The following is a 25,546-nucleotide window of genomic DNA, read 5'->3' on the forward strand; positions in this document are numbered from 1 at the left end:
TTGTCTTTTTCGTTTGTTGTTTTGTTGTCGTCGTTTTTGTCGTCGTTGTTGTCGGGTTTTTGTGTTGTCTCGTTGTGTCGTCGTTGTGTCGTTGTTGTTGTCGTCTTTGTTGCGTTGTTGTCGTGTTGTTGTCGTTTTTGGTCTTTGTTGTCGTCTTTGTTGTCTTTGTGTCGTCGTTGTCGTGTTGTGTCGGTTTTTGTGTTGTTGTTTTGTTGTCTTGTTGTCGTGTTGTCGTTTTTCGTCGTTTTTTGTCTTTGTTGTGCGTTGTTGTGTTGTTGTCGTCTTGTTGTCGTTGTTGTGTCGTTTTTATCGTTTTTGTCGGTTGTTGTGTTTTGTCGTCGTTGCGCGTTGCGCGTTGTCGTCGTTGTTGTCGTTTTGTCGCGTTTTTTGTCGTTGTTGTCGTGGGTTGCGTCGTCTTTGTCGTCGTCGTTGCGTCGCTTGTCGCGTCGTTTTTGTCGTCGTTGTTGTCGTCTTGTTGTCGTCTTTTGTGTCGTCGTTGTTTGTCGTTGTCGCGTTTTTGTCTTTGTTTGTCGTTTTTGTGTCATGTCGTCGTCGTTTTTTCGTCGTTTCGTCGTTTGTGTTTTTGTCGTGTTGTGCGTCGTTGTCGTCGTGTTGTCGTCGTGTTGTCGTCGTTGTCTCGTCGTCTTTGTTTCGTCTTTGTCGTTGTGTTGTGTCGTCGTTGTTGTGCTTTGCATTGTCGTCGTCGTTGTCGCGTTTTTGTGCGTTGTCTGTCGTTGTCGTGTCTTTGTGTCGTCTTTTGTCGTCGTCGTTGGTCGTGTCTCGCGTTTTTTGTCGTTGTCGTCGTCGTTGCGTCGTTTTGGGTCGTCTTTGTCGTCGTTGCTTTTCCGTTTCGGTTTGGGTTTTCGTCGTGTTGCGTGGGTTGTCGTGTCTTTGTCGGGTCGTCGTTTCGGTCGTTGTGTCGTCGTTTCGTCGTCTTTGTGTCGTTTGCGTCGTTGTGTCGTCTTTTTGGGTCGCGTGTCGTCGTCTTTGTGTCGTTTTGTCTCGCGTTGTCGTCGTGTTGTCGTCGCTTATCGTGTCGTTGTCGTCGCGGTTGTCGCGTTATCGTCGTCGTTGTCGCGTCGTTGCGTCGTCTTGCGTCGCGTTTTTGTCGTCTTTATCGTTCGTCTTTGTCGTCGTTTTTTGGCGCGTTTCGTCGTCGTTGTCGTGTTTTTGTGTCGTTGTCGTCGTCTTTTGGTTATCGTCGTCGTGTCGCGTTGTTGTGCTTTGTCGTCGTCGTTTTTTGTCGTCTTTGGGTTTCGTCGTCTCGCGTGTTGTCGTCGTGTGCGTCGTTGCGTGTCTTTGTCGTGTCGTTGTTGTCTTTGTTGTCGTCGCGGTCGTCGCGTTGGGTTTTGTCGTCGTCGTTATCGTCGCGTTGTCGTGTGTTATTCGCGTTGCGTCTTTGTGGCGGCGTTGTCGTCGTTATCGTCGTCTTTGTCGTCGGTTGTCGTCGTTTGTGTCGTTATCGTGCGTTGTCGTCGTGTTGTCGTCGTCTTTGTCTCGTTGTCGTCGTTGTCGTGTTGTGTCGTCGTTGTCGTCGTCTTGTCGTCGTCTTTGTGTCTTTGTTGTCGTCGTGTTGTCGCGTTGTCGTCTTTTCGTTCGTGTTGCGTGTCGTTGTCTGTCGTTTTTGGGCGTCGTTGTCGTCGGTTTTTGTCGTCTTTTGTGTCTTTGTCTCGTCGTTATCGTTCTTTGTGTGCTTTGTCGTCGTTGTTGTCGTCGTTGTCGCGTTGTGGCGTCGTTTTTGTTGTTGTCGTCGTCGTGTTGTGTCGTTGTCGCGTTGGTCGTCGTGTTGTCGCGTTGTCGTCGCGTTGTGTCGTCGTTGCGTCGTTGTCGTCGCGTTGTGTCTTGTCGTCGTCTTTGTCGTCGTCGTTGTGGTCGTGTCGTCTTTGTTGTGGGTCGGGGTTTTGTCTCGTTTCTCGTCTTTGTCGTCGTTTTTGCGCGTTGTCGTCGTCGTTGTGTCTTTTGTTGTCGTCTTTGTCGCGCGTTGTCGCGTTTTCGTTCTTTGTCGTCGTCGTGTCGTCGTCGTTGTCGTCGGTTGTTGCGTGTTGTGCGTTTTTGTCGTCGTTGTTGTCGTCGGTTGTCGTCGGTTGTCGTTGTCTTTGTTGTCGTCGTTGTCGTCGTTGTCGTGTCGTATGTCGTGTTGTCGTCGTCTTATCGTGCGTTGTCGTCGTCTTGTCGTCGTCGTTGTCGTTGTCGTCGTCGTTGTCGTCGTTGTGGGTTCGTTGTCGTCGTTTTTTTTCGCTTTGTCGCGCTTTTGTCGTCGTCGTTTCGTCTTTTCGCGTCGTTTCGTCGTCGTTGTTTCGTCTTTTGTCGTGTCGTATCGTCGCGTTGTTGTGTCTCGTTGTTGTGTCGTTGCGTCGTTTTGCGTGTTGTTGTCGTGCGTTGTCGTCGCTTTGTCTCGTTTTTGTCGTCGTCGTTGGTCGTGTTGTCGTCGTCTTTGCGCGTTGTTGCGTCGTTTTTTCCGTCTTTGCGTCGTTTGTCGCTTTGTCGTCGCGTTGTCGTCGTGTGCGTCTTTTTTGTGTCGTTGCGTCATCGTTGTCGTCGTCGTTGTCTCGCTTTGCGTGTGTTGTCGTCGGTTGTCGTCTCGTTGTCGTCGCGTTTTGTCGTCTTGTTGTCGTCTTTGTCGTCGTCGTTGTCGTCGTCTTTGTTTCGTGTGTCTCGTTTTTGTCTCGTTTGTCGTCTTTGTCGGTTGTCTCGTTGTTGTCTTTGTCTTTGTTGTTGTCGTTGTCGCGTTTTTGTCGTCGTTGTCGTCGCTTTTGTCCGTCTTTGTTGTCGTCTTGTTGTGTCGTTGTCGTCGTCGTTGTCTTTGTGTCGTTGTTGTCTCGTTGTCGTCTTTGTCGTCTTTGTTGTCGCTTTGTCGTCGTCGTTGGTTGTCGTCTTTGTCGTCTTTGTGTCGTCGTTTTGTCGCTTTGTCGTCGTTGTCGTCGGTCGTCGTCGTTGCGTCGTCTTTGTTGTGCGTTGTCGCTTTTGTCGTGCTTTGTCGTTTGTCGCGTTGTTGTCGTCGTTGTCGTCGTCGTTTTTGTGTCGTTGTTTCGTCGTTTTTGTCGCGTGTGTCGTCGTTGTCGTCTCGTTTTTGTCGTCGTTGTTGTGTCGTTGTTGTCGGGTTTGTCGTCGTTGTTTCTTTGTGTCGCTTTGGTCGTCTTTGTTGTCGTGTTGTTGTCGTTTGTCGTCGTTGTTTTTTCCGTTTTTGTGTCTTTGTGGGCGTTGTTGTCGCGTTGTCGTCGTTTTTGTCGTTTTCTTTGTCTTGTTGTCGTTGCGTTGTTTTTCGTCGTGTTGTGTCTTTGCGTCTCCTTGTTGTGCGTTGTTGTCGTCGGTTGTCGCGTTGTGTCGTCGTTGTCGTTGTTTTCGTCCTTTGTTGCGTCGTTTTCGTTGTCGCGTCGTTGCGCGCGTTGCTTTCGTCTTTGTCGCGTTGTTGTCGTTTCGTCGTTTTTGTCGCTTTGTTGTCGTCGTTGTTGTCGTCGTTGTCGTCGTCGTTGTCGTCGTTTTTGTCGTTGTTGTCGTCGTCTTTGTTGTCGTGTTTTTGTCGTCGTTGTTGTGTCGTTGTTGTGGGTTTGTCGTCGTCGTTGTTGTGGGTTTGTCTTTGTGTCGTCTTTGTTGTCGTCTTTGGTCGTTTTTTTCGTCGTTGTCGTCGTTTTGTCGTCGTCGTTTTTGGGTTTTGTTGTTGTCTTGCGTTTTGTCGGTGTCGCGTTGTCGTCGTTTTTGTCGTCGTGGTGTCGTTTCGTTTTTGTCGTCGTTGCGCGCGTTGTGTCGTCGTGTTGTCGTCGTTGTGTCGTTTCTCGTCGTTGTCGTTGTCGTCTTTGTCGTCCGTTGGCGTTGTCGTCTTTCGTTTTTGTCGTCGTTGTCGTCTCGTTGTTGTCGTCTTTGTTGTCGTTTTTGTTGTCGTCTTTGTGTCGCTTTGTTGTGTCTTTTGTGTCGTGTTGTTGTCGTCGTTGTTGTCGCGTGTCGTGTCGTTTTTGTCCGTCGTTTTGTCGTTTTGTCGTTTCTTTTGTTGTGTCGTTGTCGTCGGTTGTGTCGCGTTGTTGTCGTGTTGTCGCGTCTTTGTTGTCGTTTGTCGTCGTCGTTGTGTCGCGTTGTCGCGCGTTTTTGTCGTCGTGTTTCGTGTCTTTGTTGTCGCGTTGTCGTCTCGTTGTCGTCGTCGTTGTTGTCGTCTTTGTGTCGCGTTGTTTCGTCGTTGTTTGCGTTGTCGTCGTCGTTGTGTCGTCGTTGTTGTCGTCGCCCGTTTTTGTGTCGTTGTCGTCGTTTTGTTGTCGCTTTTTTGTCGCTTTTGTCGTCTTTGTCGTTCTTTGTGTCGTCGTGTTGTCGTCTTTGTCGTTCGTTGTCTTTCGTCTTGTTGTCGTCTTTTTGTTGTCGTCTTTGTTGTGTTGTGTCGTCGTTGTTGTCGTCGTTGTTGTCTGGGTTTTTGTCCCGTGTTTTCGTCTTTGTCGTGTCGTTGTTCACGTTGTTGTCGTCTTGTTGTCGCTTTGTCGTTGTCGTTGTGTCGTCTTTGTCGTCGTGGGTTTTTTTGTCTCGTTTTTGTCCGTTGTTTCGCGTTGTCGTCGTTGTGTGTCGTTGTTGTCGCGTCGTTGTTGTCGCGTTGTGTCGTTTTGTGTCGTTGTCTTTTGTGTGTTGTCGTGTTGTCGTGTGTTGTTGTCTTTGTCGTGTTTTTGGCGTCGTTTGTGGGTCGTTGTCGTTGTCTTTGTTGGTCTCTTTGTGCGTTGTCCGTCGCGTTGTCGTCGTGTTGTTTCGTCGTTGTGTCGTTGTCGTCTGTCGTCTTTTGGTGTCGTTTCGTCGCTTTGTTGTCGTTTTGTTGTCGCGTTTTTGCGTGTTGTGTCGTCGTTGTGTCGCGTTGTCTTTGTGTTGTTGTCGTCGGTTGTCGTCGTTGTGTGTCGTTGTCGCGTCGTGTTGTCGTCGTTGTTGTCGGTTTGTTGTCGTCGTTGTTGTCGCGTTTTTGTCGTCTTTGTTGTCGTCTTGGTCTTTGTCGTGGTTGTCGTCGTGGGTTTTTTGTCTCGTTGTCGTTGCGTTTTTGCGTCGTGTGTCTTTGTCTTTGTCGTCGTCGTCGTGTTTTTGTCGTCGTTGTCGTCGTTTTGTCGTGTTGTGTCGTCTTTGTTGTCGTCGTTGTCGTGTTGGCCGTTTTTGTTGTCGTTGTCTTTGTCTCGTCGTTGTGTCGTCGTTGTGTCGTTTTGTCGCGTTGGTTTTTTCGTCGTTGTCGTCGTTGTCGCGTGGCTTTGTTGTCGCGTTGTGCGTTGTTGTTTTGTCGTCGTCGTCTTTGGGTTTGTTGTCGCTTTGCGTCGTTTTTGTCGTTGTTTTCGTCGTGCTTTGTGTCGTTTGAGAAGTAACGAGGAAAAAGCTTAAAAATTTGTGTACAATATGGCCAGAATCACTTTTTTTCGGGGCCCATAAAAAGCATTCTATGACCTTTGACCCCCTATTTTTTCTTGGGCCTACGAGGTCCTAGTTTTCTACACTCCCCTGGGGGAGGAATATCCCCAGTCGAGCATTTTGGGTCAAAAATCCAAAATTTTCCAAAACTCTGGGGCACCGAGACTTTCCCTTTTGGGCGGATGCTTAAAGGTTTTTCATCCCCTCTTCAGAGATTTGCAAGTACCACTGTGGGGGTTTTAAGAGATTTACATAGATAAGAAAAAACATGAATGACCAAAGTCAACTAAAATCATGTCAAGCTTCGATATCCAGTACATGTGGGGGAACGGGCATGTGGCCCAAAATTTTTTTGTGATAGAGAGAAGATCCTTGCAGAAAAAGGTTTGGGGTTTTAAACCCTGTGCGTTTGTTTTTAATATTTTTACGACTTCGGGGCCAGGGACGTGTGTCACAATTTGATGAGTGGGATGAATTGAGAAAATGCTGGGGGAAAAACTTTTTAAGCAAGAAAGGAACAACAATTAGAGGATGTATATAAAAAAATGCAAGGTAAATTGTGGGCTTTGGGGGAAAAACGTCGGCCTGTTTTGGCGCCCCCCGTTGCGGGGGAAAAAAGGTTGTTATGGGGGAAAGCTAAGTGTTTCGGAGTGTTTTTTTCTAGCGGCGGGGTCAGGTAAAAGCAATCCGGTTTGGGGCTGTGGGAGTCCGTTGTTTGCGCTTTTTTGCTCTTTGCCTCCAATTCCCCCCGGATAAAAAAGAGCGGGGGCGCGCCGAGGCCCCCGGCTCTTTATATCAAAAAATGTGGTAAAAAAAAATATGTTGAAAGGAAAGTTTTTCCATTGGAATAAAATTATCCCAAAATAGGGTGAGTGGGGTCGATCGTTTCTCGCATCCCCCCGCGGCCATGTACTTTTTTTTTTTTTTTTTTTTTTTTTTTTTTTTTTTTTTTTTTTTTTTTTTTTTTTTTTTACTTGAACTTTTAGCTATAATTTGAGAATTCAAAGCTGGTTCATATTTAGCACTGTTTTGCAAGTAAAATAGATGCATCTAACTTCAGTGAACAAGGTCCACACAAGCAGATATTGAGAGCTATAGTTAGGATTTCTACTCTCTTCTACCTTCACATACACTGGGAACTGCTAATAGTTAAAGCGCAAATTCAGTTCTACGGGAAAACAATTACACTATGCGCGCGCACGCACACACACACACACACACACACACACACACACACACACACACACACACACACACACACACACACACACACACACACACACACACACACATACACATACACATAAAATACACACACGCTCTCTCTCTCTCTCTCTCTCTCTCTCTCTCCATATAATATATATATATATATATATATATATATATATATATAGATATATATATATATATATATATATATATATATATATATATATATATATTATACATATATATATATACATATATATAATATATATAATATATATAATATATATAATATATAAATATATATAAAATATATATATATATATATATATATATATATATATATATATAATATATATATATATACGTGTGTGTGTGTGTGTGTGTGTGTGTGTGTGTGTGTGTGTGTGTGTGTGTGTGTGTGTGTGTTTCTCTCTATATCTCTCTCTCGTCATATATCTGTCTCTCTACCTAGCTACCTATCTATTTTTCAATATATCTGTCTAATTAGATCTTTCTTTCTGTGATCAAGCATATGTCGATATTGTTCTCAGTTCTTGTTTTTTTTTCACTTTTCCTCGCACTTTATGCATTTCCCCCGCATGGGTCGTAGCGCAAGAATCGGCTCCAGGCAACTCGGGGAAGGAAGGCGCGGCCGACGTGACGTTCCTCCGGCGGCGCTGACGACGGCTCGGGGGGCGTTCCGAGATAAGTGATAAGCAACAGCAAGAGAAAGCCCTGCTTTTGCTTCTGTCATTGGAGAGATTGGGAAGAAGTAGGTATTAGTTGGTGTGTTGTTCTGTGGCTGTGTGATTTCGCGTTCTGTGGGCTTAGTCACTTCTCGTGTCGTGAGTAATTGGGACATCACTTCACTGGTCACTTCTGAGAAGACCTTGTTAGTTTGTTAAACTTCGAAAAGTTCAATATATGATTGATGGTATTCTGGGGACGGGTTCAGTTTCATCCAGCCATCTTTTATAGGGAAAATAATATATGCACTAGACATAGCAAATATATCCTAGAAACTTGTCTGCTGTGTACTTCCTTTGCTAATCAAAAATAAAGTTATTTGACAGAAGATTGGAATTTGATCAATAATTTAGTATGATACTCATTCCAGATTTGTAATGAGTTCATGTCTTATGGTAAAAATTTTGCATGATTTATCCCTTCTTTAAAAATCAGATATTTGAGAAGGCATGGAAATGAGTTATTCACCTAATATCTTATAATTTTCCACTTTTAGGACACAGAAGAATGGAATGTAGTGTGAAATTTTTATTTGCCGTAATATTGGTGATCCTTGCTGAAGCGAGCCTGGGGGCCTTGATCAGCCAGAAGCATTTTTGCGCAAGTCCAGTGTTGCTCCTCCCTCCGAAGAGAGGCCCTGGATTGTCCATGTAGCCAAGACCTGCTATGTATGCCCCTATGCTCAAGCCAAGGGAAAAGTCCCTTCCACACCTCATGTTCGAGGAATATTCAAAAGTCTGCAAAGAAAGAGGTAGGAATCACTCAGTGGCTTTGCCATTATTATGCATTTAGGAAAACTCCACAGTCCCCATGCCTAATCGTGCTTCAGCAAAAGTAAACCAAACTCCAACTCATTTATTTTGGTGACAGAGTCATTATCCCTCCACAGCAATTGTTATCATCTTAGGAACCTGTCCAAGCTTCCCTGTTTGCCCAGTATATACATGGTTGCATTTTCCGCTTCTTGCTATTGTGTGTAGTTTCCCAAACAGATTGTAGACCAGACAACTTTTTTACATATTTGTGGTGGTACTGTATTTGTGTTCTGTCCTAGCTGATATACATAACATACACTATACATTTATAATATATAGTATAATATATATATCTATTATATATAGTATATATATAATATATCTATATATGTATATATATGTATATATTATAATATATATTTATATATATATATAGATAATATTTTAATATATAATATATATTATATTATTAATGTTATATATGTATTATTATATATATATATCTATATACTATATATCTATATTAATTATATCTTATATATATATCTATATATATCTATCTCTGTATTCTACTCTCTATCTAATATATATTATATATATATGTATCTCTATCTATCTTAGTATTATATAGCTATATATATATTAGATATATATATATATATATTATATATCCCACACATATCTATGAGGCTGTTGGGGCCGAGTGGTTAGAGCATCGGACTCAAGACTGTCACCCGGCATCTGAGTTCGGGGTTCGAGTCACCGTGTGGCGCGTTTTTTCCCTTGGGCAAAGGAACCTCGATTGCCCCCTGCCTCCGCTGGTGGGAAAGCCAGCCCACTTCAGTGCTGGTCCCAGACCGAATAAATAGAGATGGTGAACTCAGTAAAAACACTCGGCGGAAGCATGGCAAACCACGCTCTAAATTACCAAAGAAATCATGGAAATCCATGATATGAACAGGGACTTGAAAAAAGACGCGGTGGCCGAGTGGGTTAGAGCATCGGACTCCAACTGTCACCCACGGCAATCTGAGTTTTTTGTTTCGAGGTTCGAGTCTCCGGCTGGCACGTTGTTCCTTGGGCAAGGACTTCACCCACAGTTGCCTACCTACCACTAGGTGGCCAAGCCACCCAAGTCGTGCTGGTCCCAAGCCCAGGGTAAATAAGAGAATGATTACCTAAAGGTAACACCAGCACTCTCTGTGGAACGGCATCTGGGGACCCTAACCCCGTACTCCACGTCCAAGAGCAATCACAAGCATGAAAAACTCAATGAGTATCATGCTGTGCCAAGGCGGGCTCAAACTGACCTACCATTAAAAAAAAAAAAAAAAAAAAAAAAAAAAAAAAAAAAAAAAAAAAAATTCTATCTATATATATATATATATATATATATCATATAATATATATATATCTAATATTATATATATATATATGCCATATATATATTTTTTTTTCTTTCTTTCTTTTTCCTTAGCATTATGCCTTTTGATATGGGGTCATGTACCCATTTCTAGATAACTATATTGTTGTGTATATTTTTGTTTTAGTTTTAAAATAAGGTGTGTCTAGAAAAAGGTAATAGTTGAAAGTAGAGCTTTTTAGTATACTATGTAATTTTTCAGTACATCATGATATTTCATGCTGGCTTTTTTACAATTACAGTAATAGAGTCATGCTTTGTGGTTTTTTTTTTTCAAGATTAAATTACTTGAAACCGATATGAAAGTTCTGCTAACTGTAAATAACCTAGTTAGCGCCCTTTTCTATTTTTCAAGAGTTACAGTTAATTTTTATAACAAAACATTACTGAACTATTGTCTTTGGATTGTGCACACTGTATACAGCTATAAGAACTAATTTTCTTTTTTTATCCGGTATTTGCATTTTGTTCTTAATGTGATTCTTCAGTATGGAGCAGTTTGACTGGACCAAACTAACACAAATTGCTACTTGCTGGTTTTTATGAATCCCCATCTTGTGTGCTTTGCTCATCAGCAGTGAGTACACGTTGTCAAACTAGGTGAGACAGTGGAACCAATAACCTCCTGCACAATAATATTCCAGTTATAGACAAAATTATTTATGAATATTTTTCCTAGGAATGGAAAAGGGCAATAGTGTCTTGCTGGTTTACTAAATTACTAGTTTTTTTAATTGCTAGTTCAGATTCTATTTTATTTTTTATTATGGAAACTACTAAATCTTTGTATTATGTTTTGATAGCAGAAAACATCATATAATACACGTAAATTTAGGCTATAAGGTTATCTTTTGCCTTTTTGAATGTTACAGGTAACTTCCCAACAGCAAACTGTCCCATGCCACTTCTCGGGCAAACTGGGTTGACATGCAGCCAGTTGACACCTGGCCCTTAAATTCTTGGACGGAATAACATTGACCTATGAGGATGCCCATTCAACCAACCGCCAGAGCAAAAAGGCCTCACAAGCCTTGTCCGAGAGACTGTCAAGTGTTTTTCCTCCATCTTGCCTGGATCACAGTACAGTTTTGTTTTTTCTTTTATTCCCAGCACAGGATTATATAAAGTATCTATTTAACATCACGTATAGCTTTGTCATTCAGATGCATATTTGCAGTTATGTTAAAGAAGCATTGAAACAAACCCTGTCAAAAACTTACATTGTTTCTTTATTACCAGATGATTGTGAAAAGTAAGATTGCCTTTCACAATGCCCAGTCCACAATTTGTGAGAAGAAAGATTACAAACTATTAGTGTAAACTACTTACTTCCTACTGGCTCTTATACCACTCCCAAGCTACCTACACTGTTTAAACAATGTTTATAGCTTTCAGAGATTGCTAACTAGAACAGTGGAAAAAATCAATGCCATCAGGAACTTGCAGTATATTATATGCTTTAACAAAAAAGGTCTGAATATCTGTTGCCATTCGCATCCAACCCCCATATATGAGTGCCGTATATAAAATCATCCTTTTCTTCTATGAAGGCTATTTTAATGTGTGATATGACATTAACCAATATATTACCACTCACCAGAAAAATGGTAGTATTCACTGTAGTATTGGTTTTTGTGAAATGTCTAGCTATAGGTGACTCCACAAAGGGGTCAATTAGTAACTTTGTGACCTCACCTTAGACTGTGAGTTTGTATAAACAAATATTTATATATTATATGTTATCAATTTTGATGCCTGTTATTATTACTGCCTCTGGTGGCTTCAGGTTCTGATTGACATTAATAAAAAATATAGAAATGTAAGCAGGAGTGATCACAGATCCCTTATATAACACATGTTTGGCAGGTATCCTTTGATGTCATGGTCGCAGATGGCATAGATGCCGATTTTAACGAGTATAAAGCTCTTGGCTAATACAGTGTCTATATTCATTATGCCTACGATGAGCAGAGTCAGATATTAGAAGCCCTTGTACTGCTAGGTAGATATTCACAACACATCATTATACTAACACTAAAGAGCGATATACCAATATTTTGCTAATGATACTAAGAACTCTCTTAATTGAGTTTATTTTATTAAAAACGATTTTCATTAGTATATATATATTATTATACTATTAACTGTTACCACAGTTTGGTATACTCATGGTAATATTGGATCATATTTAACAAGTCTTTATCCTTACATACTTTATTTACCAGTAATAAATTAGATGAATAATATGGTTTTCTTTCATTACTTGGTCAACTTTCATTTAGACCAAATTCAGGCATCTACAGACAGCACAAGGGATAGAGTCTACTAATTTGGTATTCTCCCCAGAATGGTCCTGGGTGTTTTTCCCTGTAGGGGTACAACTACCAATTGCATTAACTTGGATAGTATGCAATTCATAGAAATGGTATAAATTTTTATGAATTTATATACATATTGTCCTCATATGTGTGAAGAAATCAGAGATAGAATTAATCTGAATGTCGCATTTTGGATTGTGGATATCTATGCAAGTTTCTAATTGTTTTATTCATCCCCAGCCCCCCCCCATCTCCCTTTCCCAGCTCACAATACATTTACAGAATGGAACATGTTTCATCAAGGAAGTCCCCTTCTTCCAGGTGTAAATTGCAGATGACGCAGCTGGAAGAATATCCTTACAGCTACCTGGTCATCACTCCTGGAGGCAATCATGGCACAGTACCCTGAGACAGAACATCTCTTAGGTCCTTGGTTATGTCAGAGGTGAGTAAGCAAATATTTTTGTGAGAAAGAACTGTAGTGTTTCCTTGAATCCTTAATTTCAAAATGTAATTTTTCAAGTAGACTTTAAAAAAATAACTTATTGTATTTAAAATGCTTAGTAACAGCATGCCTCTCGCCAAACGTTTTAGTAAATGCTACAGCATGCTTTGTCAAAGTATTCAAAAACCTACCTCATAAGCCTTAAGACTGTACGTTAACCTGGTCGGTTCGTTTTCTTCTTGTGGATGCAGCACGGGTCAGATGCACCAAATGCGTTATGATGATGAGAGAAGCTTGGCTTTAAATATGCAGTAGCCATTGTCAAGGGGCCTGAGCATCTGGCATTTTTAACAGTCATTACCTTGACTCTCCTGCTTCGCAACTGCCTACATCACCGAAAGTTAAGGTGGGGACTCTTGCCACCATCATGTAAGCTCATGACACATGCCTAGTTACATTAGTCCAAAGTGGTATCTGTAATTCATAACATCCTCAGAATCTGTTAAAAGCTTTATACTGATAAATGTGCATATTGTGCACAACTACCCATAAATGTAAAACTCCCTTATAAGCAGTTTGTAAAAATTCTAGTTCATGTAAAGTAACAATATAGGAAAAATTGAATTACCAAATGTGGATTTAAACTACAAAGTTCTTTTAATTATTTATAGGAGTATGATATATAGATGTTTGCCAAGTGATTCACAGTGCTTAGTTGACAAGAAAAATGTACTTCAACATTTGTTATACATTTCTCTATTGATAAATAAATAATATTCACCAGTATTTGTTTCAGTCAAGCCCTAATATATGCAGTATATCATTAATTAGTAAATCTTCATACATTTGAATAAGGAAAAAATAGAAAAATAAATAGATCATAGGTAAACGTCTGTCTAGATATTGATGGTTCTCATGACCTTATTAAATTGTTTTTAGATGTTTAAACATTGCTCTTACTTTAGATTGATGCTGTAACATTACCATTGTTTCAAGTGAGAAAACTACATAATGAAAGTGCAATATCACACATTTCATGCAAAGGTGTGTGAGCTTCTTTTGCTTGTTAGGTCTTTTATATTTAGAAACTAATCAAAGTAAGTGTATATAGAGTTGTATATAGTTAGGCATATTAAATTGCCTGTGCAGATGTACGTGCATATATAGATTGGTAGATTTCGAAATGTAGCTGATCTTTCCTTTCCTTTTGTTGAGAAGCCTTTTTGGTAGACATAAAGTTTAGAGGTCCTGAGGGAAATAAGTGAATTAAACATAGTCTAAATATGTTTAACAGCTGTAAGCCATACATCCTTTGCTTTCTGAGAGTGGCTAACATCAGATACTTTATTCATCAGGCATCATGTTTCTAAACTGGAGATAGTGTCACACATGGTCTTCACAGATAGCTAGTTTCTGGTTTGATTATAACTAAGTCATCAGCTTGACAATATTTCTTACGGCATTTATTTTTTCTTGTAAATATTTGCTTAACTGACACCTTTCACTGGCAATTTGTGCATTTAGCCAGTGCAATAAAATGTGCTGTTAAAAGTGAACTCAAGGTCAGAGACAGATGTTTCCCCTTGTTCCTTTGTTTATTGTATCATTATGTAAAGTAATGCATTCTATCTTTAACCATATTCCCTTCCTATGTGTGTTTTCCATGTCTCTTCTCACTGTTCATTTACTCACTTCTGCAGTCTCTCTTTAATTCACCCTATATTTTCTTTCCTTCCTCTCTTGTAGCTAGTGTTATTCAATTTCTTTATTGCATATATTCCTTTGATTGACTTTTCTCAGTTGATAAACAAAATTATTTGGTGAAACTGAACAATTCAGTGTTTGATAAATAACACTTCTAGAACAGCTACTTTCTTTACATTGTGTGTAGTTGCACAATAAATTAGAAAGAATGTAAATATTATCTAAACTTTTTGCATATATTCACTTTGAGTAGAAATGTAGACTTGGGTTGTAGTAGACAAAACTGATAGTCAGATAGAACTTGTCCAAATAATGGTAGTTTTTGTCTTACATTTTAGTGCCTGAAACCTTGTAAAAGCAAATACTTTCCCTTTCTGTTTAGTTGAAAAAAGCCATGCTTAAATAAAACAAAAATCTTGATCTAGGAAATAGCAGTTCAAGCTTTAATTTTATCATATTTTGCAGGATAACAGAGCAGGCGGATACCGGCAAATGCGCTATGATGATGAGAGGAGTCTGACCTACAAATACATGTTGGCCATCATGAATGGTATGAGTGGCGTTGGCATGTGGACAGCCAATTTCTTAGACTATTCAGATACTGCAGCAGCTGCTAGTCAGCAGAGAGCCATGTGGAGTTTGCTACCTTAAAATGATTTTGGATGAATTTTTATATATATATTTGGGTTTTGAAAATAATAGTATTAATAATAACAATAATAATAAAGTAAAATCACAAGAAATTAATATCAAGAAATTCAGTGTCTTTACATCATATATTTTCCAGAATGATTGTTACTTCACAGTGATGCATTTGTTTTGATAATGCTCGGTACTATTTGGAAAGTTGGCAATGATAGTATCAAAAGTACATTCTCTCTGCACACATATTTTTCAGTCAATAGAAATACACAAATACAAGATGTTGATGGTGATATTGTTTCCGCTAATCTCTGTGATATTAATCTTATTTTGTTACTATATATTTTCATAAAGAAAATGCTTTTGTCTTTTATGAGTGCCGAATACTTGTTTGCTTTATGAGTAATTAGCAGTGTTGTTAGCGATGGTAATTTGTTCATAATTTTTATGAATAAATTTATCTTTTCTACTATAAATAAAATGTATTTAACTTCAAAAATAAAAATATTGAACTTAGTGTTGTTGTTGTGTTTTATTGACCAGGTTATTTTTGTGTTTGATAAAATATATTAATATATGTTTTTCTATTACTTGTCTCCCCCCCCAATCCCTTGCCCGTTGTTGTCGTGGGGGGGCTTAGGAGGCGGAGACTGGGACCCATGATGGGGAACTCCCCAACCTTGGGACTCAGCCCTCGACTCAACTATTTTTGCGATGGTTCTTTATTTTTCCTTCCCACCTTTCGTTTCTGTCTCTTCACCAAACCCCTCTGCTATCCACCTCCCTAAGTGTGAACAAGGATGAAGGCGACTTTGTGGCAGTCCTGACGGCCTGAGGGAGCCTGGCGACGGTATTCCCTGATTTGTATCTAGCCCTTCCTCTCAAGGGGGACCCTGCGGGTTTACTTTTTTTATCCCCAACTAATCCAGCATTCCATGGACAGTAATGAACTGATTCTCCCACATTCGGGGCATGAGGCTTGCCCCTTTATCAAATAGCCCCAAAGATGTAAAACCCACCTGATTTCCCTGACCCACAGGCTCTCCTTGAACCACGGCTCCGAATCACTGCAATAACTACCCCCATCATCAATACCTACTAGTACCACGTAGCAACAATCAACCCTTAAGGAACATTCCACTCCTCCCAGCAAGCTCAACTTCACACCTCTACCCCCACAACCTCCCACATCACCCCCATCCTCCCTTATTAATACTTTACAGCCTTATTGCCCCCTTCCAGAAACTACCTCCCTCAACCTTCCATCTTCGTCACGCCCCCGCCCTACCTTACGACTGAACTATCTCTACAAACAATTTTTGAATACTCTCTTCAGGCCAGCCAAATGGGACCGATTTTCGTGATCCCTCCACACCTCCCTACTCTGACAACAACCTTCTTCTTCCCCTCATGTCCTCCAAAACAAGTAGGTAAGTCTCTTTCCGTAGCCGACCCGACCCGCTCCCGCTTGTCACGTAACTCCGAAACCAAGCTATAGCATTACAAAACTAACAGATCTATATGGTAACCCATCCTTGCAGAACCCCATCCAATCCTCAATACTTGCACCGAACAGTTTCATCTCCCCAGCAATTTGCCCCATCTATGACAAAGATTGGTCAGGATTGTGAGTCTTACTTGCTGTCTCCAGACTATGATGCAACATCGTGCATGCTGCTCCCATTCCCCCCCAGAGGTCATCGAAAGAAACCTACTGATATAACATAGCAAAATTACCTTCCGTAACATGACCTTCCTTTAAACGTCTCTATAGGAGGATGAATCCCTCCCTGTTCGTCCATAACCACCCTCCTCCACTCAGTGCAAACTGTTGGCGTCAGGACACCGCCAACATATGCCGTTCCACAGCCAGATGCCACTTATTTGCCCAACATGGCCTACCCGATTAACTCCCTGCCACATCACGACCTGTGCCAACTGTTGCGGCCCCCCATATGTTATAATTATCGGGTCTGTCCCACCTTCAATGTGAGTCTGAGGTATCAACTCTCAGATTCAACTTGGACTCCACACTACTTGGAAGCCAGACAAGAAGCACGTCGACGTGGTTTCTATCTTTACTCCGTACTCCAGTTAATACTGCTCACCTCTATCAATTCCTCCTAACCCACCCCCCCTACATCTAACCCCCCCTCTTTCTACTCCTACCTTCCTGTTTCCCCAGTCAAACTCTTTTGCCATCCTAATCCAGACACTCCATCTCTATACAGATATTTCAATCACCCTAACAACCCCAACACCTTCCCCTCTTCCCTCCTCGCACTACCCGGTACCACAGACAAAACTTCCACCCACCCTCTTCTCCTACCACACAATCACCTCCACCTTCCTTTCTCCTACATGCCTGATACACCAGTCCTCTCTTCCCCCCCTCACAAGAAATCCTTTATCCCCCAAAACTCCCCCCAACCCTCGAAGAAACCTTGAAAAATTTCAGACTCCATACTGAAAACTGACACTCAAAACGCAAATCTTACAACGCTCCTTCCACACTCCGAAGTAACTGCTGATATTCATCCCCCTCCTATGATATCCCCCCTACACCCTATCCTCCTAAACCCCTCCCACACAGCCAATCCACCCCGAACCCGAACCCAACCCCGCCACATTAACCCCCCACCATCCCCTCTATCCCTTCCACTCCCTCTTGGATACACACGTGAATCCAATATCACAAATAATCCCCTTCCTCAACCCTTCATCGGCCTAATACCCCTCCGTATTAGAAAACCAACTCCCACCTCTCCCATCTCAGACCTCTCAATACCTTTTTGTCCCCCCCGCTAGCTGCTTCCCTCTCAAATCTCCAACCGTACTACAATATATATTCATAAGTATAACTAATCCTTCATTGGAATAATTCGCGGTTTGTCCGCTCCCACAGACCTGACCTTCGTCATATCCTTTTTCCTCTATAATCCTCTATTGTATGCCTTCCAAGAGACCCTTCTTAACCATCCTCCAATACCAATCCCCAATTACAGTTTGTCTCTTCCCCACATTCCCTTTATGTCTCATCCTACTTTCAATCAGAAAACACCTTATGTTTCACACCCCCTTTCAACCAACTGTCCCTTGCACGTTATCCGTAGCTTCCTTCATCGTTGTCACAGTGTTTCAGTCTACTTCTCCCCTTCCACCCATTGACTTTGTTGCTTTGAAAATCTAATGTCGCCACTTCAACCCCTTTTCCTCATAGTTGGTGATATTACTGCCGCCACAATCTATGGGGTGATTCTGTCACAACATACGTACCATCCCTAACTCCCCACACTGGTGGGCTTTGATGAGCCGCCTGGCATACTTTCACTTCCTCTGGTTCACTCTCTGCGATTCTCCCCTCCATTCCTCCCTCACCTCCTTTCAGAATGATACAGTAATTTCACAAATACAGTCTTAATGCTGCACATACAGCTATCCCGCGACCTCAAGACCATTACCCCAAATGTGTTCCTGGATGTAATTCTGATTGCACTAAAGCCCTTCGCTTAAACGTGTCAGCCTGGAACTGTTACCGGGGGGGGGGGATACAAAAGAGGTTACTCCAAATACAACTATCGCCATATCTCCTTTAAAGAGCATCTGCCTTCTTCGTCGTACAATCCGAATAGTAAACAAATAGCTGGCGAATTCGTGTTCATCAATTACATCCTCTACTCATCTCCAATGTTGGCCGCCGGAGATTCATAAACTATCAGGCAACCCATCCCACCCATCCTGCCCCTGTCCTCCTATTCGAAATCCCTTCATTTCTGATCTCTCCGAGTCGCTAATGACTGGGTGATTATTCAGCCAGGTCAGTATTGGTCTCACCTTTCTCCCACTTTCCTCTATTAGACCACAAGAGAACGTCCCCGCATTAACCTTCAACCCATCCTCTGCCTGAGTCCTATAATGCCCCATTTTCTTCCTCTGACTCATTCCTACTGCCCTACCAAATCCGTGCCGTAATACTCATGAAGGCCCTGACGGTATTCCTACGTATGCTCCGGCATACTCCCATCTTCCCTTCATTATCCCTTCTATTAAAATTTTACAACACATATTGGACATCCGGAAATTTCCGCTTCTAATTGGCTAGAAGCTCTTCTCCTTCCTTCCTGAAACCCATAAATCGGGTACCCTTCTCAGACTAATCGCCCCGTCGCACTAACTAGCTGCTTGTGCAACTATTAGGCGAATGGTGAACTGTCCGCTTAATGTGGTATCTTGAATCTCACATCTTCTCTCTCCTTCCCATTCGGTTTCGCCGATTCAGAAGCACGCTGACCCCCCTGCTCTTATTGGACATATATTACATCTGCATTTGGCAACGCCATGAATCCGTCTAGCCTTTTTTTTAGATCTAAAAAGCATATCTGATACGACATTGCGTACCCATATTCTCCAACAAATTTTCCACCTCATCTAGGCATACGTGAAAACATGGGTGTCTTCATAAAGTCCTTCCTCTCCCAACGCACTTTCACGGTCAAAATCCCTCTGCCACATCATCTTTCTTTCCCAAATCGAAGGTGTCCCACAAGGCAGTGTGCTCAGTACCACTTTAATCCTTCTTGCTGTTTGATATTGTCTCATATATACCACCAGAGCCGTCATCACTATATGTTTGATGATTTACCATCTATGCTCTTACACACCATAACCAATCTCTACCAATTTCTCCAATCTGCAATCTCTCAGTATCTTCCTGCCACCAAACCATGGCTTCGCTTCTCTCTACCTCTAAAATCTTTTCTCCATTCTTTTTCTCTCGCTCACGTGTAGATCCCCTACCCCCACTCTTCGATGCCTCCACTCCAATGCCTGTTTCCTCTGGCCAATTCCTAGGTGTCATTTTGTTGAAACTCCAAACCTGTCCTGTCGAGACCATATTCTAACATTAGAAAGCTCTCCGCCGTCTTTCGAATCTTAACAACTCTATCCATATACTCTGTGGCTCAGATCACAAAACCTCTCCCTTCATCTTCATGTTCTTTGATCCTCTCCACTCTTGATTATGGTGCCATTCGACTCCTCTGCCTCAACTTCTCTCCTTTCCCATCTTGATACAATCCATCACTGGGTTCTTCGCTAGAGCACTGGTGCCTTTCGCTCCTCCCCAGTTGTCGAGCCTGTACCTGGGGGAAAAACATCCAAAAGGCATACCATCTCTATCTCGCGTCGTGCCCTTCTCATCTCTCCGATGCTATGTTTTCGTTTCCACCAAAAAAAATTTCCCTCACTAACTACTATCCCACAACCCTACTTCTACCTTAGCTTCATCTCCTCCACTATTAACTCCTCCTTTCTCCACTAGCTGATACCCTCCTCTCCCATTCCCCTTTCCCCATCTCCAACCTCTCCCGTTCTATGGTCCATTCCATCCCTCAAATGGTTTACCTCACCCCATATTTTGCTCTTCTGTTCCCGCGAACCCACCAAAATACAATATCCCTCCCACTGTCCTTTCTCTCACACATTTCCTTGCCATTCTCCAATCATTCCTCTAGTATTCACGTCTATACTGATGGCTCCATCCACCTCCGGTGCTGGGTTTTTGCAGTATCTTCCAACCTCGTACTTTCACTACTCCCTTCCCTCCTGATCCCGTGTCCTTACTCAGAACTGTATCACTCCTTTTTGCTCTAAAACACATATACTCCTCTCTTCCTCTTTTTACAATTTTTACTGACTCCCGTAACTCATTACTCTCATAAAGTTAATACACACCACCAACACACTTGTTTTGTAAGATCAGACCTTGTTTTCTACCTGCCACCGCCATTAAACAATCAAATTTTGCTGGTGCCCAGCCATGTTGGAATCTCCCCGGCAATGAACAGGCAGTCACTAGCACGCACGCCTCTATGTCCACGTCATACACACCACGCTTCTCACGTATCCCAGCACGGATTTATTACCACACTTTAAGGAACTTCTTGTATAACGATGGCAATCTTTTTGGTCAGCCTCCGCACTAATAAATTACATTTCTGTAAACTATCAATCTCCTCCTGGTCACTCCATTTCATCGGACAGCGGTGGGATACCGCTCCTCTCGCACGATTACGCATTGGCCCACCCTTCTCACACACTCCTATCTGATGTCCCAATCTGATCCACCCTTATGTTCCTTTGTGTAATGTTCCCCTTTTCATCCCCACCATCATATTGTCGTGCCCCACGTTTTGCAACACCACGTACCTCTACTTTTTCCCCCACCTATCCTCCCCTTCACCGACCTCCCACCTTATCAGACCTCCTTCACAGAATCCCACACTTTCTGCTTCACAACCTATTCTGCTTTCTCAATTCATACATATCCTTCATCTATCTACTCCTTACCACATAACCCGACCCTAAACCTTTCACTCACCAATTCCTTTGCCCCTTAGACACTAATCAACTACTCAACCACCTTCCTAACATTAACTATAGTGCTACATGCCTTAGATGTCTACACATTTCTCTTGCTTTAACCATTAACCATTACATATTACCTTGTTCTGTATTTGTACAGATTGTTTTGCTTTGTTGAAACTGACCGTAGCTTTATTAACTACCTGTTTGTTTACTAGTGTCCTGTCGCTTTTTTTCTGGGTTATATTTAATTTTTCACGAAATCATTTTGTGTCCTATTTACTTAGTATCTTATTTTTATTTCCATTGCTTAGTACCGCCCAGAGTGGCTGTATACAACCAAATCATCAGTAAAGAAGTCGTGTTGGAGATTTTTTTTTTTTTTTTTTTTTTTTTTTTTTTTTTTTTTTTTTTTTTTTTTTTTTTTTTGTGTGTGTGTGTGTGTTGTGTGTTTGTGTGGTGTTTGTTGTGTGTGTGTGGTGTGTGTGTGTGTGTGTGTGTGTTTGGGGCGTGCGTGGGGCGCCGCAGTGCGTGGCGGGGGAGGGGGGGGGTTAAAACCAGATATCCAAAGTAGCCTAGAAGGTCCCGGCATGTACCGCTGAGCTGCTCGATGGCTTAGTCCTTACCCGCCGGGGTGCCCAGCCACGCAGAAACCCCAGGCGACAATTGCAACTTATCACCCTAGGCGAGTCCGAACCGCCCCCCCTCTTATGTGCTGAACCAGTCGACGCGGGTCTTTATTTAGCTTCATGCCCACACTTTTCATGACCGCATCAACTTTTGTCCAGAATGTTCTTGGCCCCTTTATCGTGTGACTCTCCATGCACATCTAGGCTCCACAAAGGCTACATTGTAGGGAAAGTTATTTTCCCCCCTCAAAGATAAGCATCGAACCCACACTTTTTTGCATTAGGCCTTAAAGGACTTTAAACGTAAATAACAATGGGTAAAACAAAGCCTGGTATTCTAGATGTAAAGACGGGGGATTCATGGAGTCTGAGTATGAGCCTTCTGTCCAAAAGCAATTTTCCCTCAAAATCTCATTTCTCTCTGTCTACCTAAATTTCTTTCTCTGTAGATTTTTACCCCGTTTCCTTTATGACGTTCTCCTTTAAAGTTCTTACGTCAGTTGTTCTTTTTAACATTTAATGAATTAAAAACGAGATTCTCCCCCACTGTGGGTTCCATGCGCTTTTTTTACTGTGGATCACCCCAAAACATACTCGTGTTTATGCGCGGCGCATAACCCCCACACACACCACACACAACCACACACACCAAAACACAAAAACACACCAAAACACCACCACACACCAAAAACACACAACACAAAACCAAAACACACACACACACCAACCACACACTATAAAAGGTATATCCTTGTACAATGGGGAACAGAGGGGATTTTTTTCTTTTTAACGGGTTTACCCCCTTTATTTTTGAAGTTGATACCCCGCAGTTAAAACACACAAGACATGTCTATTATAATTGGGGCCCCGGGGGGTCACGGTCAGCGCCCGATAGAGGGGGGAGCTGACCTTAGTGCGGTGGTGCTTAGCACGACTCCCTCAAACGGGTCAATTAAAGTGACCCCGCCCTCCTGAGGGGTGGTTCTATTTGGACATTTGGACCCACGGGGGAAACAGTCACGGGTCCCTGGTATAAAAATAAAATTTATCCACATCCTGAAACAAAAAATAGAATTACCACTTTTATTTTGCTGGGGCCCCCCTACTCCCCTCGCCCGAGGCCCCTTCAAGGTGACCAATTTGGCTGGTCGTCTCTTTTCCGTGCGCGTCCTGGTGCCTTTTCGTGGCTTCTCGCCCCCGTCGCCCAAATCCCCCGGGCCTCTTGTAAAACTGTCCTTCTCGTTCACACGCCCTCGAAAGTCTCGAAAGGTCCTCTTGACTTCGATTCGCTTGCCCTCCTCGTTCCTCCCCGGGCCCCTAACTCGGGGGCGTCCTCCCCACCTCCCACAGATCTCGCCGGTCCTTCTCGGTCCACACGTCCTCGAAATTTTCATCCATCTAGGGCGCGGGGCGGGGGCGGCATCTGGGGGCTGCTGAATCTGCGCTACGAGCCCTGGGGGGTGCCCGGGATCTGCAGGCGTCCCGGCACAGCATTTGGACGACTGATCCCTTTTTGCGGAAAAGGTCTGGTTCGTGGATTACGGGATTCGGGCAGCAACCCTTTTTGCAAAAATCCTGGCCGGGGCCTATAGCGATTTTCGATGACTCCTTTTTACAGCATCAAAGGGTCCCCTTCGGTGCCGTGCGGTCCGACGCAAAAAAAAAAAGTCGGGAGCCAATCTACCAAAAGGGCCAGATAAAGAAAAAGAAAGGAAAGAAAAGATGGGGTGGTATTTACCACTACCCGGTTATTCATAACATTTCGGTTTTTAACTTTTTTTCGTCTTTTTTTCATTTTGTGTTTTTTTTTCAAAAAGGTAAGAAAAAAAATAGGGGGGAAATGTCAGTGGGTCCGCATGCCTTTTTGAACTACCAACCACTCTGAAAATAGGAATAGATAAGGGAACGCATCGGCGATCCGCGAAGATCTTTTTAACCCATAGGTCCACAAATAAAAATATATGTAATTGTATTTTATGACGAACCCCGTCACACGGACAAATTGGGCAAAAGAGATAGAAAATAAATCTTTACCCGGGCACTAAGACCAACCACCTTTTTAAATAAAAAAGGGTCGTGTCTTTTGTCCTGCGTTTTTGAGTAGGTAAAGGTGTGTGTGTATCGGGTGATGCAGCTAGCGTTAATAAAGGGGGAAAGGCGAGTGCCCTCAACAGAGAATGAATCAAAAAACCAAATTTTAGGTTCACTATAAACAAAACTGAATAAATTACAATGCTAGCTATTTACGATTATTTCAAGTACCAAAATTAAAATTAAAACATAATATATGCGCAAAATGTACCATGAATGAATGGTGACTAAAAAAAAATTCCCAAAATTTTTATCAAGCAAATTCTCGGGTCAAAAATCTGAACTGCCGATTACATGTCTAGCTTTGCACGTCAGATTTCAATAAAACTCGTAACGGGGGACCTATCCCCAAAAATGCCGTTAGACTGAAGCGACTTGAGCCAAAATAAATACCTCTCTCTTCTGCGATCTGTAATGGGCCTCGAAAAATCCCGGGGGATTATGAATTTTTTACGAATAAACAAACGCTTGGGGGTCCCCAAAAACATAAAGCGCTTCAAGGGGTAAAAAAAGGGTGTGTTTAATAAGCGAATAATGATTCTACTTAACCCTGTCCAATTTAAATTAAACGGACGTCACCGCGGGCCCACACCACTCAAAGGGAGCCGAACGAAAGAATAACTTTTGGTTATTGCACCTCTCTCGAACGACGGAGGCCCGATCTATTTGGCGTTTACGCAAACCCCCGGGGGAAATTGGGCAAAACCTGTGCACTTTTTGATATGGGGGAAAAACCTACGCTATACCAAAAATACAATTTTTTTTACCGCTTTTGTTACGCCGATAGAAAGGGCACCAAAAAACAAATTTAAAAATGATATGCTTTTTTCCAAAATAGAGGGAACCAAGTGGGCATCTGCCCCCAAAACCCCGCCGCCCCCCACCGGGAAAAGAGAAAAATGAGGGGCAGGTCAAACGGGAAAATTTAAACCCTTTTTTAATCCAAAATGACCGCAAAAAGAAGAAAAAGAAATCAGGTCGGGCGCGAGGGGTTAGGAACGAATAAAAAGAAAAGGTTTCTGATAAAATAAATCAGAACGCGTTAAATTTTGCATTAAAAAAATATAAATCTTAAAAAAAGAGAGAAAATAATTAATTACTTTACTAAAGAACGTATTCATGTTTTTGATCACATATCGATCGCACGGAAATACGATTGAGGTGGAAAAAATAGTGGAGAACTCATTTGGTCATTTGCACCTTTTTAAACCCCAAAAAAAAAACAAAGGCTTAACAATGTATGGGAGAAGAAGGAAAAGAAATAAGAAAGGGCCCAAAAGTTACTTACGTTTTTTTTCTTAGCCTGTCTTTAAGCGGCGGCGGATTTTCTTTGGGGTGGTGTGTCCGGTTTCATGCCAAAAGGATGCAAAGGCCCCCGCTGCCCCTACTTTTTAAAAGGGATCATCCTTAGTACAATTGAACGAGGGTAGTTTACTTTTTTAACGGCTTTTCTCTTTTTTCTGAAGTTTATCCCCGCATATAAAAACCCCAAAAATGTCTAGTTATAATCGGGCCGCGCGGAGGTCACGGTCAGCGCCCGGGGAGGGCGGAGCTGACCTTAGTGCGGGGGTAGCTTAGCACGAACTCCGGTCAAAGAGGTCAGATAAAAAGTGACCTCCGCCCTCGCTGAGCGGGTGGTTCTTATTTGTGACATTGGATCCCCTGGGAAAAAAGCCCGTGGTCCCTGGTAATAGAAAAGAAATTTTCCACTCCTGTAACAAAATAGAATTATCCACTTTATACACACACACACACACACACACACACCACAAACACACCCACACACACACCCACAACCACCAACCCACACACACACACATGCGCGCCCCCAGCCTCGTTTGGCATATAATGGCTATTTACCTATG

The 25,546-nt window shown here is 42.3% G+C and overlaps 2 protein-coding genes across 5 annotated transcripts in view; one reads left to right on the forward strand and one right to left on the reverse strand.

The window, feature by feature from the left end:
- LOC119578932 (di-N-acetylchitobiase-like) overlaps positions 1 to 13,035 on the forward strand; it is a 26,770-nt gene extending 13,735 nt beyond the window's left edge. For 2 of the 4 annotated variants that reach the window (XM_037926607.1, XM_037926610.1), the window contains exon 9: positions 12,776 to 13,035. The gene's annotated coding sequence lies outside the window, so the exon portion shown is untranslated. Of the gene's footprint in view, positions 1 to 12,740 lie in introns of all 4 variants that reach the window. The other 2 variants (XM_037926608.1, XM_037926611.1) reach the window with 1 other exon arrangement.
- LOC119578557 (protein starmaker-like) lies at positions 1,420 to 5,474 on the reverse strand. The gene is made up of 4 exons (XM_037926125.1): positions 5,440 to 5,474; positions 4,112 to 5,323; positions 2,559 to 3,190; positions 1,420 to 2,147 (listed from the first exon to the last, which is right to left on the reverse strand). The coding sequence occupies exons 1-4, from the start codon at positions 5,472 to 5,474 to the stop codon at positions 1,420 to 1,422; spliced, it is 2,607 nt and encodes an 868-aa protein (XP_037782053.1).
- Positions 13,036 to 25,546: the final 12,511 nt, after the last annotated feature.

This window comes from Penaeus monodon, chromosome 11 (assembly GCF_015228065.2).
Source record: "Penaeus monodon isolate SGIC_2016 chromosome 11, NSTDA_Pmon_1, whole genome shotgun sequence".
NCBI classification, from domain to species: Eukaryota; Metazoa; Arthropoda; class Malacostraca; order Decapoda; family Penaeidae; genus Penaeus; species Penaeus monodon.